The sequence below is a fragment of the Microcebus murinus genome, chromosome 4 (assembly GCF_040939455.1).
Source record: "Microcebus murinus isolate Inina chromosome 4, M.murinus_Inina_mat1.0, whole genome shotgun sequence".
Lineage (NCBI taxonomy): Eukaryota > Metazoa > Chordata > Mammalia > Primates > Cheirogaleidae > Microcebus > Microcebus murinus.
Window position 1 is genome coordinate 17,463,855 of NC_134107.1, and position 15,643 is coordinate 17,479,497.

Sequence of the window (15,643 nt, forward strand, 5' to 3'; positions counted from 1 at the left end):
AAATTGATGTTACCTAAATGCCCACTGGATGCAATAATTAGAACTGGGAGGTGATTGAGCCACAGGGTGTGGGGGTTTGTGGAATTGGCTGTTCAGCAGAATCGCCTGGGGAACTTTTTGAAAACTGTGGACTTTGAACAGTTCCAGGCCAAATTTCCACAGGCAGAACCTGACACTTACAAAAGCTTTACAGGTCACTCTGATGCTTATCTAGTCCACACAAAGGAACTCCTGCCATGTTTTTCAGCAAAGGTTTCTACGATAAAATGATGCAATCAGCTATGGTAATTATAATCCTATACAAAATGCAAACCTTCTGAGATCAAGGTAATTGGGATCAGCTGCCCCTTTCCTTCATCCAGCTACTTTCTCTCTTTGACATACTCTTTATTCATTCATTGAACATTGAACAAATGATTATTAAATGCCTACTGTGCTACACTTGGGGGTACAATAGTGAAGATAATATAAATGGCCATTTTCTCATGAAGCCTGTATATCTCAGTCACTGGATTACAGCAAGAGTTCTATCCAGGAGTTTTTTTCTCAATTTATAAGCCTGACTCTTTTTTTTTTTTTTTTTTTTATTCCTGGCACTTTGCTTGTCATATTTGCTACAGACAAGCCTTCCTGGCTCACTGGTCCAAACGGTGGAAAGTAACCACCACCACCAGCTCTGGGATTCACATCTCCTCCATTCGCTATAGTAACCACTTCCAAAAGAAACTCACAGGCTCAACATGAGCTGGGTACCTCCCTTGGACCAGCCACTGTGGCCTACAGGAAAGGAGTCACCTTACAGGCTCCTGATGCTCTCATGGACCTACGCCCTTGGAGAGGGGTTGGGGCAATTCTGTTAGAAAGAGATGACATACAGACAAGTCAACACATTTCAAGGGAACTTCTCTGAGGACATGCGTGCACTTCACAACATGGTTGCCGTGCCATTCCTTTGGGCTGCTCAGAGTTTTATTCTGCTTACTATCTGAATTTAGGCTCTGTTCAGATAATTGAGGGATTTTTTTTTCATTCTTTCATTATGCACTCATAAAACTTTTTGAGGAGCATTGACCTGATCCAGATCCTGGGGATAAGAAGAAGAAAAAATAAGCATCACATTGTTCCTCTCAGAGCTCACAGTTTAGTGGAGGCAGCAACATATACACACATATTGATAATTTAGTGTGAAAGAAGCAAGTACCAAGTACTGAGGAAGCAAGAGGGAAATTTAGGAACATTCACAGATTTTCCTAAATGGGTCCTAAGGGATACAAGGGGGTTTTCTAATTGGGTGGAGTGAGGAAGCTCCAAAGCAAAGACTATTATGAAAGCAAAGTTATGTGTAGCAGAAGGAATTTTTGCGGCCAAGAGTTGAAGTAGTGACTATCAATGGACAATTAGGAAAATGAAAGTCACTATTTAGTGACTTCCCGTCTGTACTGTTTAAGACCTGTTTAACTTTGGCAGTGACTAAAATTTTCTACACTTACCTCATAGGATTGTTAGAATTAACTTTTCTAATGCATGTGAAGTGCTCAGAATAGTGCTGGCACATTTGGAATGTTTAATAAATGTTTTATTGCTATCATGATCACTATAATTATCCTCACAATTTCAAACAAATATCCTACTCCCAGGTGTGCTTATGAAATTCTGCTTGTGAGAGGAGAGCCCATTTTGTTTATCATCTTAGCATGCAGATTATGATTTGGACTTGGGCCAGAGGAAAAAGTAGTAAGTTCAGAGATCACATGCATTAGACTGCTGACAAGGTCATGGTGGATTTCATAGGATTAGTTAAGAAAATCCCACTGCAATGTGACCTCACTACTCGTGATACCCCATCCCACACAGCAGTGGGCCCAGGTGAGGACACCTGCTGCTTTTACACAGTTGCATGCTCTGATCATGAGATGCTGACTTCACTCTGTTTGGTAAAGACTCTTACTGAGTACACCAGTCGCTCAGCCCAGCCTCCACCATGGGTACAACCGTTTTCTTCCAGAAAAATGTTCCAAAGTATGAGTCAATTGTGAAAAGCACAACATCCACATCCCACAAGGAGGTATATTTGAACTTCGGAACCATTTCCTACATGTTCTTGGGACATTGGCTCAAGTAATGAGATCAATGCCCTACTTGGTTTTGGTAGGAATTACAGAATTCTTTCCATTTCTTTCTCTCTTGTATCTTTTCACCAATTACCAGAAATGAAGACAGTAACATTTGGAATCAGAATATCCGTCCCAGAGCCCCATTCTTTGCTGATTCTCTTTGTATTTTCTCTAGCTTAACAAAGGACCCAACCCTTTTCAGGCTGCTGTTTCTACACAAATAATACTCTTTTTGCTGAATTTGTCCAGTCACCATACAGGTTGTTGGGAATGCAGATGGGACCCTCATGGTCCCTGCCCCTAAGAGTGTGTGTGTGTGTGTATGTGTGTGTGTGTGTGTGTGTGTAGAGAGAGGGTGTCCTTCTGCAGGAGCAAAGCCAGACAAGTAAGAGATGTACACAATGAAGTAGAAACCAGCACAAACTAGCACATAATAGACACTCCATGGTGTATGTTCAGCTGATGTAAATTTATTTGTTACACTGAACCATATGAAGCTAATGATATTTGAGTGGTTTGACATGGAAAACAATGACAATTATATATGATTTAAACTAATACAGTTTCTGATAGGATTAAGCATTAGGTATTGTATGAATACAGTGAAATGATTACATGGACCAAAGAGCTGCCTTTTTAAAATTCAATTTATTTTTTTTCTTATTAGAAATGCCATATGTCAGAAAAGCCTCTTGAAGGGTGAATTCTGTGGTACAATCTCTCCATTTCCTCTGACACTTGCTTTATCCAATCTACCATCCCCTGTTTCCTGAAGGCCTGCAAGGGCTTCCTAGCTGGTCACTTACATTCTTCTCAAATCTCTTTCTACACCATTTCCACGATAAATGATCTTTAAAAATCTCAGATAAGATCATATCCCTCCGCTACTTACAACCTCTCAGTGATAATCAGTTGTATTAATACTTCCAATAAAATTCAAAACCCATCAAGGTACCAAAGTACCAAGGTACCAGCATGATCTTGCATGTGACCCCTCTACTCTTTCCAAGCCACCACTCTCTCTCCCTCTCAAAAACTCTGGGCTCACAGGCCTTCATTTTCAGTTTCTCCCTGTACAGAATATATTTACTTGCACTCTCTTTGTCTGTGTGTTTTTGGTATACAGTTCTGTGACATATTATCACACGGGTAGACTTAACTAACCATCACATAATCAAGGTACAAAATTGTTCCAAATCCACAAAGAAACTCACTCATGGTACCCCTCTACAGTCACATCCTTTCTACAACCATAATCTCTAATAACCACTGATATGTTCTCCACCACTATAATTTTGTCATTTCAATTGTTTTATATAAATGGAAGCATACAGTACATAGCCCTTGTGGTTTTATTTTAATTTTCATTCAACATAATGCATTTAAAGAGACATCCAAGTTGTTGTGTGTATCAATACTTTATTCCTTCTTACTGATGAATAATATTCCATTATATGGATGTGCCAAAGTTTTTTTTTTAACATTTACTTATTGAAGCACATATGGGTTGTTTCCAGTTCTTGGCCCTTATAAATAAAGCTGCCATGAACTTTTTGTGTGAACATAAGTTTTTATCTCTCTAGGACAAATACCCAGGAATGCAATTGCTGGATTACTTATGAATAAGTGTATATTATATATGGTATATAAATGCATATTTATACATTTATGGTAACCTTTATAAGAAGCTAACAAACTGTTTTCTACTGAGTTTGTACAATTTTACATTCTCATCAACAATGCATAAATGATCCATTTATAAGACAGGTGGTTTAAAATGGAAAGCACTATGTCTAAATAACCCAAATGAGACTGCTTTAATAACTAAAATAACTACACAGCTAAGACATTTGACTGCAATCATATTAATGGAACCCACTGCCAACCTGGAAAGGGAGGTTCCAAAGAGCACAGGAGGCAGCAGTTATTAAAGAAGATAAGCTGGAACCCATACTACTAAGTGAAGTATCCCAAGAATGGAAAAACAAGCACCAGATATATTCTCCAGCAAACTGGTATTAACTGAGTAGCATCTAAGTGGACACACAGGTGCTACAGTAATAGGGTATTGGGGAGGTGGGAGGGGGGAGGGGGGCGGGTATATACATACATAATGAGTGAGATGTGCACCATCTGGGGGATGGTCATGATGGAGACTCAGACTTTTGGGGGGAGGGGGGGAAATGGGCATTTATTGAAACCTTAAAATCTGTACCCCCATAATATGCCAAAATAAAAAAAAAAATCTGCTATTAAAAAAAAAAAAAAAGAAGATAAAACCAATTATTGCTGTTCCTCAAAAAGTAGAGACTCTCCAAATCAAGCATATTATATCATTAAATATCACCTTCTTTGAAAGGCAAATTTCTATTTACAGCTTTTGTTTCTTAAGGACATAAATTACTGCTATTTGGAGCTTCTCATTACCATGTGATAACTCATGGCATTACCCTAATTACAGCCAAATGCAAAGAAACCTGACATCCTAGTGAGCTCAGTTTACCTTATATGAGAAAACAGTCCTTTTAACAAACCCAGAAGTGACTGGATGTGTCAATTAATGATATGGGTATGATATCCAGTAGGAGACTTCTTACCTCATACTTTTTATTAAATTTGGTAAATATGTAAAGCATTTTTAACACCATGCCTGAGACATAGGGAATACTTACTTCAATTTTCTCATCTATGAGATGAAATAAAAATACCTACCTATTCATTGTGAAGAAGGAAATAAAAATAAATAATGTGAAGCACATAGTCAACAGTATAAATTTCATAAACATGAGCTGAATGTATTTGTAACCTTGAATGTATAGTCCAGGAAGTGCCCATGACATAGAATTAGCAAGCAGTGCTGGAAGGAGGCTGGTTTAAAATTCCCCTGATTGTTCCCTCAATGCCTTTGAATTATTTCTTCCTTTGAAGACCATAAAGATGTCAGATAGGATAGTCACCATGCTCTTCTAGTTTTTTGTGTGAAGTTGGGTTTTGAAAATTATTATCATAAAAATAACACTTGCTACCGGTAAAATTCTCAAATGCTATAATAAGGTAGACCTTAGAACGTATAAGATGTTCCCCATAAATGCTCAAGACCTACTCACAGTTCCTTATATAGTCTTTTAAAATTATAATATTATTTCTTGAGTCATATTGGTTAGTGTACTATTGGAAATGTTGCTCAGGAAATATCATCCCACATAGCAAACATATAAGCTCTCTTTGTTTATTTCTTTAATATTTGCTCTGGTTTGAGCAATGCACACAGTATCAACACAAATAAATCCATGAGCATCTCATGAGCACCTACGGAAGCTCAGGACCAACACAAACCCTGGGGAGGGGCAGAGTCATCAACCAGTGAATCTACTAACAAGATGGCAAATTCTGTAGAACAATCTAGTAGCAGATGTATAGCAACACAAATCAAGAACCTTAGACATGTTCACTCTTTTGACTTTGTAATTATTAAACATTTATTGATACTTTTAATGACAGTGTAAATTCTCAAAGGTAAGTCGATAAAACATGTAAATAATTTTAAAAACAATCAAATACTTTGACTCAACCTTTCTACTCAAGGCCCTTCTCCTACAGAAATAATTCAAATAGATATTATCATAAAAGGTTTCAATACTACATTATTAATAATAGAAATAATTTGAAAATCACCTACCCAATGATAGGGGCATTTTTAAATAAAAGATGATACATTATTAGTGTAGAAAATTAGGTAGCAATTTCAAATCATGTTTTTTTCAAAAATACTTATTAATAAAAAGAGATATTTCAGGAGAGAAAGAGTTCACTTTCAGCTTGGATGACTGAGAAAAACTTCTCTGAGAAGAGGCAGTTTGAGCTGGATCACAAATGCAAGCTGTTTGCTAAGAAGGTTTTAATGAAGTAGAGAGTTTGTGTTTGGAAGCAGGAAGTGAAGTTAGTGGGGCCCACGTTGTAATTATCAGGCTAATGAGTTTAGAAATTATCCTATAAGCAAGGAAATATCCATTAAAGGTTTTTAATAAGAGTGAGACCTGTTGAAAATCATCCTTCCAGAAAAGTAATTTAGTGGAAGGACCATATCTAATGAAAGTGTAAAACTGACACCCTTCTCACCCTGCTTTTCCTCCTGTGATCTCTTCCCAGGGAAATTGACTAGCTAATCTCCTGCCCTTCAATTTTCTATACTGACATATTCTCCACATGTTTTTCAGATAAAACTTTAATAAATTATGCCTAATTGTGACAGTTAAAAAGCCAGGATGTTTCTTGCTGTACATGCTGCTATATGGAGGAATCTCAAAATAAATATGTTGAGTGAAAGAAACCAAACCAAAGAGAAAAATACATAGTGGATGATTCCATTTACATAAAATTCTAGAAAATGATAGAAAGTAGATCAGTGGTGGCCTGGGGATGAGGACAGGGCTGAGGAGGAGGAGTGAGATCGTTTCTAGAAGAGGACAAGAGGGGACTTCAGGGGCAAGGGCATGTTCACTATCTTTATTGTGGTTATGGTTTCACAGGTATATAGATGTGCCAAATTGTACACTTTAAATATGTTCAGTTTAGTATATGTCAAATTGTACAGTTCTACCTCAATACAAATTATACCATGATACAGCTGTTTGTTTTTTTTAAAGAAAAAAAAAAAAAAAACAACAATGTGCTCTTGTGGTCCAGTCTTAAAGCAGTAAGCAAAAAAGTACAGTAAAACAAAAAATTAGTTTTGGAAATAGTTCAAGTTATTTTCTTGGATTTTCTGAACTCTGTGGCATTAACTCTCTAAAACACCCTTAATTTTTCTCATCCCATTTCTTTCAGGTCCCTCCAACATCCCCACACCTTTGTGTTCTAAATTTCCTGAAAATTTCACCTTCTACCACCAGCCTAAGTGAATATATTCTGCATTTTTCCAAATCATATTAAGTCTAGTTCCATATCCAAAATATTAGCAAAAAGGTGCTAAATCGGGCATTTTTCTACTATCCCTTGCCTCATTATGGTTCAAGAACATCAGGGTACTAGGGAAAAGAAATGAGAGAAGATGCCTCATCTTTATTCTGTGGTGGCCACGCTTATTACTGTTGATCATTCTGCTGCACAAAACTGTTTTTGCAGTCAGCATTCATTGGTTCTTCTACTGTGCCAGGCAATAAACGAAATGCATATTTTTTTACTCCTCATAACAAGCCCCTAAGAACGGTGCTCAATGCCTCCATTTTCTACTCCCTTGCTCTGTGTCTAGGGCTAGTCACTGATCTTCTGATTACTAGCTTTTAAAGGGAAATGACAAGAGAAAACTAATTAAAATTGATCTGCTTTTTTGGTAAAATAAAATGCAAGTCTTTCTTTTAAAAGTTTAAAAGCATTTAAAAGCCCTTGGCAGAAATAACAGCTGTCAAAAAAAAAAAAAAAAAAAAAAAAAAAAACATTTCCCAAATCCACCAAGCATTGGTGTCATCCTGGAGATGTTGAAAGCTTTTGCTCATATGTTGAACTAACACATCCAAACATCCCTATTCAGAGGCGAGTCAGAGAGCCAGTGAAGCCAGCCCACCTCCAGGCAATGCCAGAGAGTCACAGTGGCCAGAGCTTAGTCCCTCCTCCCTCAGGGCCTGCCAATCAGGCCAGATGGTGACTGGCCCATGCTCTTTACCAGGGGACATTTATTGGTGAAGGAAGATGCTGAACAGGAGGCCAGATAGCAGGGAGAGAAGTGAAGAGAGAAAGGTGGTCTAGCCTCCATCAGGGCAGGAAAGATTCAGGATAGACAGAGAAGTTTGAACCTGGAGAGCTGCTCACTACTAGGTCTGTGAAGAGATAACTTGGCTAAAGGTGTTCAGTGCAGGGATCATACTGCAGGGGACAGAAAAGGGAGAAAAACCATCATCTTGTGGTTCAATGAGAGACAAGTGTTAGAAATTTCAGAAGTTGACCCAGAAATCCTAGGGATTCAATGACAATGAAGTTGGAAGAAAAGTGTGGGCAAAACGGGAGCCTTGTGGGGAGGAGTCAGCCACACCTGGGTGAGGAGCATCAGGAACATGAGAAAGCAGTGGCAAGTGCAGGGGCTGAGGTCCAGGTGAAGCAGGAGGCAAATGGGAAGCAAGAAGTTCCCAGGAAAAGCCTCAATACGTACACCTGGCAGGAGATCCAGAGACACAGCCAGGAGGCCGACCAGTGGCTGGTCATCAACCGCAAGGTTTACGATGTCACTGGCTGGGCAGACAGGCATCCAGGTGGGCGCCGGGTCCTGAAGCACTATGCTGGGGAAGACGCCACGGTAAGAAACTCTCTCTCTCTCTTTCTCTCCTCCTGACCTTGAGCTGCTGAATGGATGAGATCTTGGCTGTCTTCCCCTAAAGCATGTGTGTACATGTTCAGGCTCCAGGATCTCTTCCCTCCTCCCAAATCAATTTTTCCAGATTCTTACCTGTGAATAGCAAGAACTTGGAAGAAAAGGAAGCCTCAAAGTCTGGCTATTAGCTGCACCCAGTTTGGGATGAGCTCAGGAATTGACAGTAAATACTTCCTTTGTGTATTCTGGGTTATGTTTTATTCTTAGTGTTTTGTGTGGCTTTGTTTGGAAGTGGAGTCATTGTCTTGTAAGAAGAAAGATGTAAAGAGGTAAATACAATATGGGAGGGGGGAATCTACACCCAAGTATACATTTCTAAGACTCTTACAATTGGAGTGTCTAAAAGAAAAAAAGCAATCCATCTAGTCTGCATCAAAATGTTGTGAATAATGATGAAAGCTTACAATTACCTAATCTTTGAGAGGTCGAAGAGCTCTTTTGCATCCTGCAGGGCACTCACTGGGATATAGATGATACAACCCACTTTTATGGGCACATTCAAATGTATCACCTTGCATGGACCTACCCAGGAGGAGGGTGACTATTATTCTCATATTACACATGAGAAAATTAATGCTCAAACAAGTAAATAATGGGTCACATAGCCAGCAAGTGATAGTGCCACACTTTGATATCAGGTTGGATGGACTGTAAAGCCCTCTATACCTGGATCCTTAAGAAAACAACATTTTCACTGAATATTTGATAAGGAGGTCTCCCCAAATCCTAAGTGTATTTAGGAATCCTTTTTAATATGTTCCACAGGAAGTCTGTTTTCTTCCTTTTTGAACACACCTAGGTACATCGCTACCACTTCTTTCAGATCTGATATTTTTAAAAATGAAGTTCAACCTTTTCTCGGAAAATGTGCATGAGCTTGTAGTAAGGGATGTCCATGTACTGTGTAGAAAGCTACAGAAAAGAGAGTATAAGAATCAAGGTGAAGAGCATTTGTGTGAGAGTAACAGAAGAAAAATTAACATAAATAAAATGAAAAATACAACAGACTCCCTAGCTATCCATCCCCTCATTTCCCCAACTCAGAGAAAATATGGAGGAAGCTTTTCCAGTACGAGTCACAGAATCACCAAAGAGCCAATGCTGGTGAGGACACAGGTTTCCACCCACCTTGGAAATAACTGACAGCCTCACTGGGTTCAAGGCAGCCCAGATAATAAATCTGTAATTTTCATGTGGTTTTTATCACAGAGGTCAGGAAGAGACCCTGATGTCCTATCCAACTATAGCCAAGAAAGAGGAATTGATGAATATAATAGAAGCCATCAAGATCTTGAGAACAAATATTCATGCCACCTTAGGATTCATACATGTCAAGGAAAAAAATCCTAACCTTGGTGACCCATGTACTTTAGACTTAAGTAAAATAAATACAAAAATAGTCAGAGAAAAGATGCTCCAAGGGCAGATGGCTTAAGAAGAATGGGAGGTGCCAGGAGCAAACACAACACGCTGTGGCTACTCAGAGTGCAGGAGTCTGAGCCTTGGAATCGGTGATGTGAATCTGAGAAAGTTATTGAAATGCTCTGAGCCTCAGCTTCTGCATCTGCAGAACGAGAATGACACGGCCCATCTGACTGGTTTATGGTAAATGGAACCAGTGCATGCAGGGTGCTTGGCACAAGGCCAGACTCTTGGTAAAAGTTCATTCATTTACAGCCATTATTATTCATATTGCTAGCAACCAGGTCATCAGAAATGTAATTATTACTCTCTGCTTGTTCACTACCAGCTTAGAAATCCTGGGTAAATTTGGGGTCATCTGACTGGGAAAAGAGAGGTATATGACGGAGAAGCATCCTGCTGTCTAGTGAAGGAGGCAGAACATAAAGTCAGAGGACCTGAGGCCAACTGCTCACTCTGTAACTTGCGAGGCATTTGCAGGTTGAGCCCCTGAGTGACAAGTGTGTCCCAAAGTACAGTCTCTGTGTGCCAGCCCTGGACTCAAGATTACACCTGCCCAAAGAGGGGCATCTTTTTCTAATTTACATGGTAACTATTATCCAGCCTCCAGCCTCCCCTTAAAGGTGGCTAGTGATGCCTAGGTAATCCATCACATGGCATCCTTCATTCATTCATGCAGTCAGTTCTTTTACAACTCATGTGAGGGGCCCAGACTAATGGGACTAAAACTGGACTGCTTTGCATGTGGGCTCCACATTTACCAGGAACATCTTGAGGAGATTGCTTAAGCTCTTGAATTCCCTGTTCCCTTATTTAGAAAACGGGGATAATAATACCTTCATCTAATTATTGCTGTGAAAGTCAGCAGAGATAAAATGAAGTGCTCACCATGCTGCTTGGTGCAGATTAAATACTCAAAAATGGCAGTTCCTGTATTTTATTATTACTTCATCCTTCTGAGAAGGCTTTTAATTTCCTCCCAGGAACTTTACTAAGAAAAATAATTCTATAAAAAAATTGGCACATAAATTCCTGTTATTGCACATATGAGTTATCTGGTTGTACTGAAACCGTATAATTTAAAACTAATATCACTACTCTAATAACTAGAGTTTAGGCCTAGCTTTTTTTTTTTTTTTGCTTGTGAGAGCTCATCCCCCCAAAAGTCAGAAACAACCTGTACATCCAAAAAGAAGAATTTATTGTATAGAGTATAATATGATGGTAGTATGACTAACCTTCAATTTTTTTTTTTTTTTTTTTTGAGACAGAGTCTCGCTTTGTTGTCCAGGCTAGAGTGAGTGCCGTGGCGTCAGCCTAGCTCACAGCAACCTCAAACTCCTGGGCTCGAGTGATCCTTCTGCCTCAGCCTCCCGAGTAGCTGGGACTACAGGCATGCGCCACTATGCCCGGCTAATTTTATATATATATATCAGTTGGCCAATTAATTTCTTTCTATTTATAGTAGAGACGGGGTCTCGCTCTTGCTCAGGCTGGTTTTGAACTCCTGACCTTGAGCAATCCACCCGCCTCGGCCTCCCAAGAGCTAGGATTATAACCTTCAATTTAAAATAAGGATTACAAAGCATTTTGATGATAGAAAATACGTATGAATAAATACTTGGCCACAAGTTTTATATAAAACAACAGTATGTTCCCAGCTCCACAAAAAAAGAAAAGTAAATGCAATTTTGTGATATATTTACAGAAGCAGCATGTTCAGAAAAAATAAAGCAGGTTTATTATTCTGTGGGAAGAGCTGTCCATGCTTTATCTCTGGGCCACACACCGCAGCAGAGACATTGATAAAATTAAGTTCTTTCTCATGAGAGTCCAAGGCCAACATGGTAGGGGACGGATGACAAAGACCTAGAGGAAACATGGTGGAGTCCAGTTTCAACTATTTGGAAGACTTCTACGTGGAAGAAGGTAGAGATATGTGTAGCTCCAAAAGAACGCATCCCAAGTGGCTGGGGATGAGCAGAGCCAGCGAAAACAAGGCTGGGACAGGGGAAGAGAGGGTGTGTGCAGAGGGGAGCACAGTTACGACTCACGTTGTGAGTAAGCACCCAGCCAGAAGGGCATCCCAGCCTAGACAATTCTTCTACTTAGCACAATATTGGTTATCAGTGGCCAGGCATGGTGGCCCACACCTGTAATTCTAGCAATCTGAAGGGCTGAGGCAGGAGGATCATTGGAGGTCAGGAGTTTGAGACCAGCCTGAGTGAGACACCATCTCTACAAAACATAGAAAAAATTAGCCAGGCAACTTAAAATAGAAACAACAACAACAACAGCAACAAAAACCTATTTGGGCATGGAGGTATGTGCCTGGAGTCCCATCTACTGGGGAGGCTGAGGCGGGAGGATTGCTTGAGCCTAGGAGTCTGAGGTTGCTGTGAGCTAGGCTGACGCCATGGCACTCTAGCCTGGGCAACAGAGTGAGACTTGTTCTTGAAAAAAAAAATATTGGCCAGAAGTAATTAATGTCAGTGACAATCATAGCAGGAAGTCTCAGGTGATGAGAAAAGGACAAGGCAGAGAGACAACGAAGGGAGAGGAGACATAGGAGGAGAGAAAAGAGAATGAAGAGGGAGAGAAGGATCCTGAGTGCTGAGCTAAGGAGTTTGCATTTGACCCTTGCTGCTTGGCTGCCTCTCCTTCCTCCACCCATGGGGACAGCATATCCACCACTCTCATCATCACAACAACACCAACCAGCATGTCTAAGCTGTTGGTCAGAGAAAAGTAATAATCAGTAATAATTGCATCTTTCCTGGGTTGTCAAAATTGTATAAATAATTTGATTATCATCTGATTGATCTAGTTAAGAAAAGATGGAGGAGAGGAGAAAGAAGGGAGCTCAAGTTCTAACAGATGAAAAAGGGGCCCTGCAGAGACTCTGCCTTTCTGCAAGCTCAGCCTGTCAGATAAGTGAAGGGTGAAATTGAAAAGAGCTGGTCAAGATGAAGGAAGACCAGGGAGGAGTCCAGGGAACACGCTGAAGGTGCAAGCAGGGTGTTAGCAACAGGAATGGAGAAGAGGGAATGGGTGGGAAGGATGTTCAGGTGACAGCCTTTATAATATTTGATGAGTGACTGGATGAATAAGCAGGATAGAGGAGACTAAGCTGACTTATCAACATCTGGCTTGGGGGAGTAGGTGGTGATATCCATTACAGGATAGGGAAGCCAGGAGGATGCATAGGTTAGGAAGACAGAATGGGGACTTACCATGATCACTCTCCACTCCAAAGCCGCTCTGTCGCAGAGCAAGGGCAAAGATGCATGCTCCCCACAGATCCACCTACTCAGAACCCACCCTGCTGCTGAAATACGTGCAGACTTGTTCTAGCCATTGCTTTAGCAAAGGTGAGTCTGAGGAGGAAGCAGAAGAGGAATTACTCGAAGGTGTGGGAGTGGGGTCTTTATCTCTGATGAGTATAGAAGAGCCTCGTGTGCTTTTGTGAGGTGCATAAATCAAGGTCTGCATTCTAGTTATCTTGTTTTGTGACTACAGGGTTGTTTTCTGAATTTATGTTTGTTCCTTAGTGAATTTCTTTTGAGAAATTTCAACCCACCACAGATGAACTAAACAATAATAACATAGAATCATGGCCATTTACTGATGTTTGATTCCAAAGCCTAACCACTTAGCCTCTAGTCTAGGTCCTCAATAGGGGTTAGAATGACTGAATAAGTGAAAGAAGGAATTACTGAGCCCATGGGCCAGCCATGCAGTATTATCTACATTTAGGAAAAACCCAAAACTTAGAGAAATTAAGCTATTTGCACATATGAATCAGCCTACTCCTCAGCTACCCTATACTGTGCCTTAGTGTGAACTAGGAAAGACACACTATTTGGGTGGTTGTAGCCCCATAGGCACAAGGTTTGGTAAATGGAGTGTCTGCTGGGAGTCAGGCCACATTTGCCCTCTCAGCTAAGTGCCTTTGTGAAGGGCACAATCCGCATGTAGCATTTAAATTGTAAAAACAGAATTTTGTCTCAGGCCTTCTAACTACATATTTCTGTCTTTCGCTAGGGACTATACTGGTTTTACACTAAGATGCATCACTCCATTCCTCACCAAATAACATCAAAAAATTACCAGACTTTTCAAGTCAATTGCAAAAACAAAGTAGTAATCACCTTTCTTTCTCATGTTGTTACTATTCTGGAAATCATCAGTTTTAAGATGAGCTATGGTACAAATTTATGAGTAAGTTAAAGAGTAGAGAAGACGATTGAGAAGGAAGTCAAAAGGCTGAGATGAAATGGGAGATGCTATACTAGCAAGAAGGTCAGAAAACAGAGATGCAGAGGGTGGAGATGCTGTATTCTCTGAGCACCACAATTTGACAATCCCAGCTCCTCCTTACAGAAATGCTATGTCCATCCACTCATTCACCCTTTCCCTTACCCATCAGGAATTTATTGATCACATGCCTTATTCCAGGCACAGTGCTAGGCATTAGGTATACAATGATCAAATATAAGACATAAATACAGTCTTCAAAAAGCTCACACACCACTAAAGAAGAAGCAAGTATGTAAATTCATTACAACATAAGTTGAAAGTCTCTAGTAATGAAGTGTCACGTGAGCCCAGGAGCAATCACGAATAACTTTCCTGAGTCATTTGGGTAGATATGATTAATTTGGGTCTTCAAATGTGAGACAAGCTTTCATGGAGAGAAAATGGAAGAAAGAAGTCAAGGCAAAGGCAGTTTGTATAAAGCTTCAGAAGCACAGAGGGGCATGGACTGAGCATTGAATTGGGAGGCGTCAGTAGAGAACGTGGTGCATGTAGTGTGTGGAGAACGTGAGTCTGGGGAGGCAGGTTGGGACCAGAGCCAAAGTGCTTTGTGTGACTAAAACCTAAGGCAAGGAGACACCATCACCATCTGCGCAGCAGGTACTTACTCATTTCAGCATCATCACAGAACACCCTACCTCTGTTCTTTTCTTGGGAGCCCTTTCAGGAAAAGAATTATACCTGTTAAGGCTGGAATGGACCTTTAGGGCTTCATGGCTTTAGACTCCCATAGCCCTTAGTTGAAATCCTGACTCTGCTATTGTCTGTGGCATTTGGGGGCAAAACTTTTCTCCTCTCTGAGAATCAATGTCATTATTTGTACAATGGAAGTGACGGAAGCTCACAGAACTAAGATGACACCTATGAGTTGGCCCATAGAGCGCCTTGTACATAGGACACGCTTTACAAACATGGGCACTAGTCCCTCTCCCCTTCATTCTACCCCCTCCCCTTCACTTAGCAGAATTTATTTGCCTGAGAATGTTGGTAACAGGACCTGTTATTCCAGGCCTTTCAAGAAGGAAATTTCACAACAGAGTATCCAGGTTCTATTACAAGATTCTTTTAAACAGGATGTTCTAAGACTACCTCACCTCCTTTGTCTTACTGCCCCACTGATACAAGCAAAAGAGTTCCACGGAGCAGGCTGGTGCCCCCCCCCCTTCTGGAAAGCTGTAGCTCTGCAGTATCTATTGTCACAGTACTGACCTGTGCACCTTCCTGCTAATCAGAAGAAACAATAGACCCTAAAGAATATCATTGTCAGTCCATTGTTCCAGGGCTCTAGGTAGCTGCTCAGAGCCTGATGAAATTGCAATAGATTACACTCTTCTGCACCTTGATCTTGATCCACCAGGATGTTTTCCATCCTAACCTACTCTGAAATAACAAGCAGAATGTGATTTTTCACTATGGATCAGCCTGA

At 40.4% G+C, this 15,643-nt stretch overlaps 1 protein-coding gene across 1 annotated transcript in view; it reads left to right on the top strand.

Moving 5' to 3' along the window:
* Positions 1-8,082: 8,082 nt before the first annotated feature.
* Positions 8,083-15,643, top strand: part of LOC105863107 (fatty acid desaturase 2-like protein FADS2B) — a 37,535-nt gene continuing 29,974 nt past the window's right edge. The window contains exon 1 of the mRNA XM_012749860.2: positions 8,083-8,403. Within this exon, the coding sequence (XP_012605314.1) occupies positions 8,083-8,403 (321 nt within the window). The remainder of the gene's footprint in view (positions 8,404-15,643) is intronic.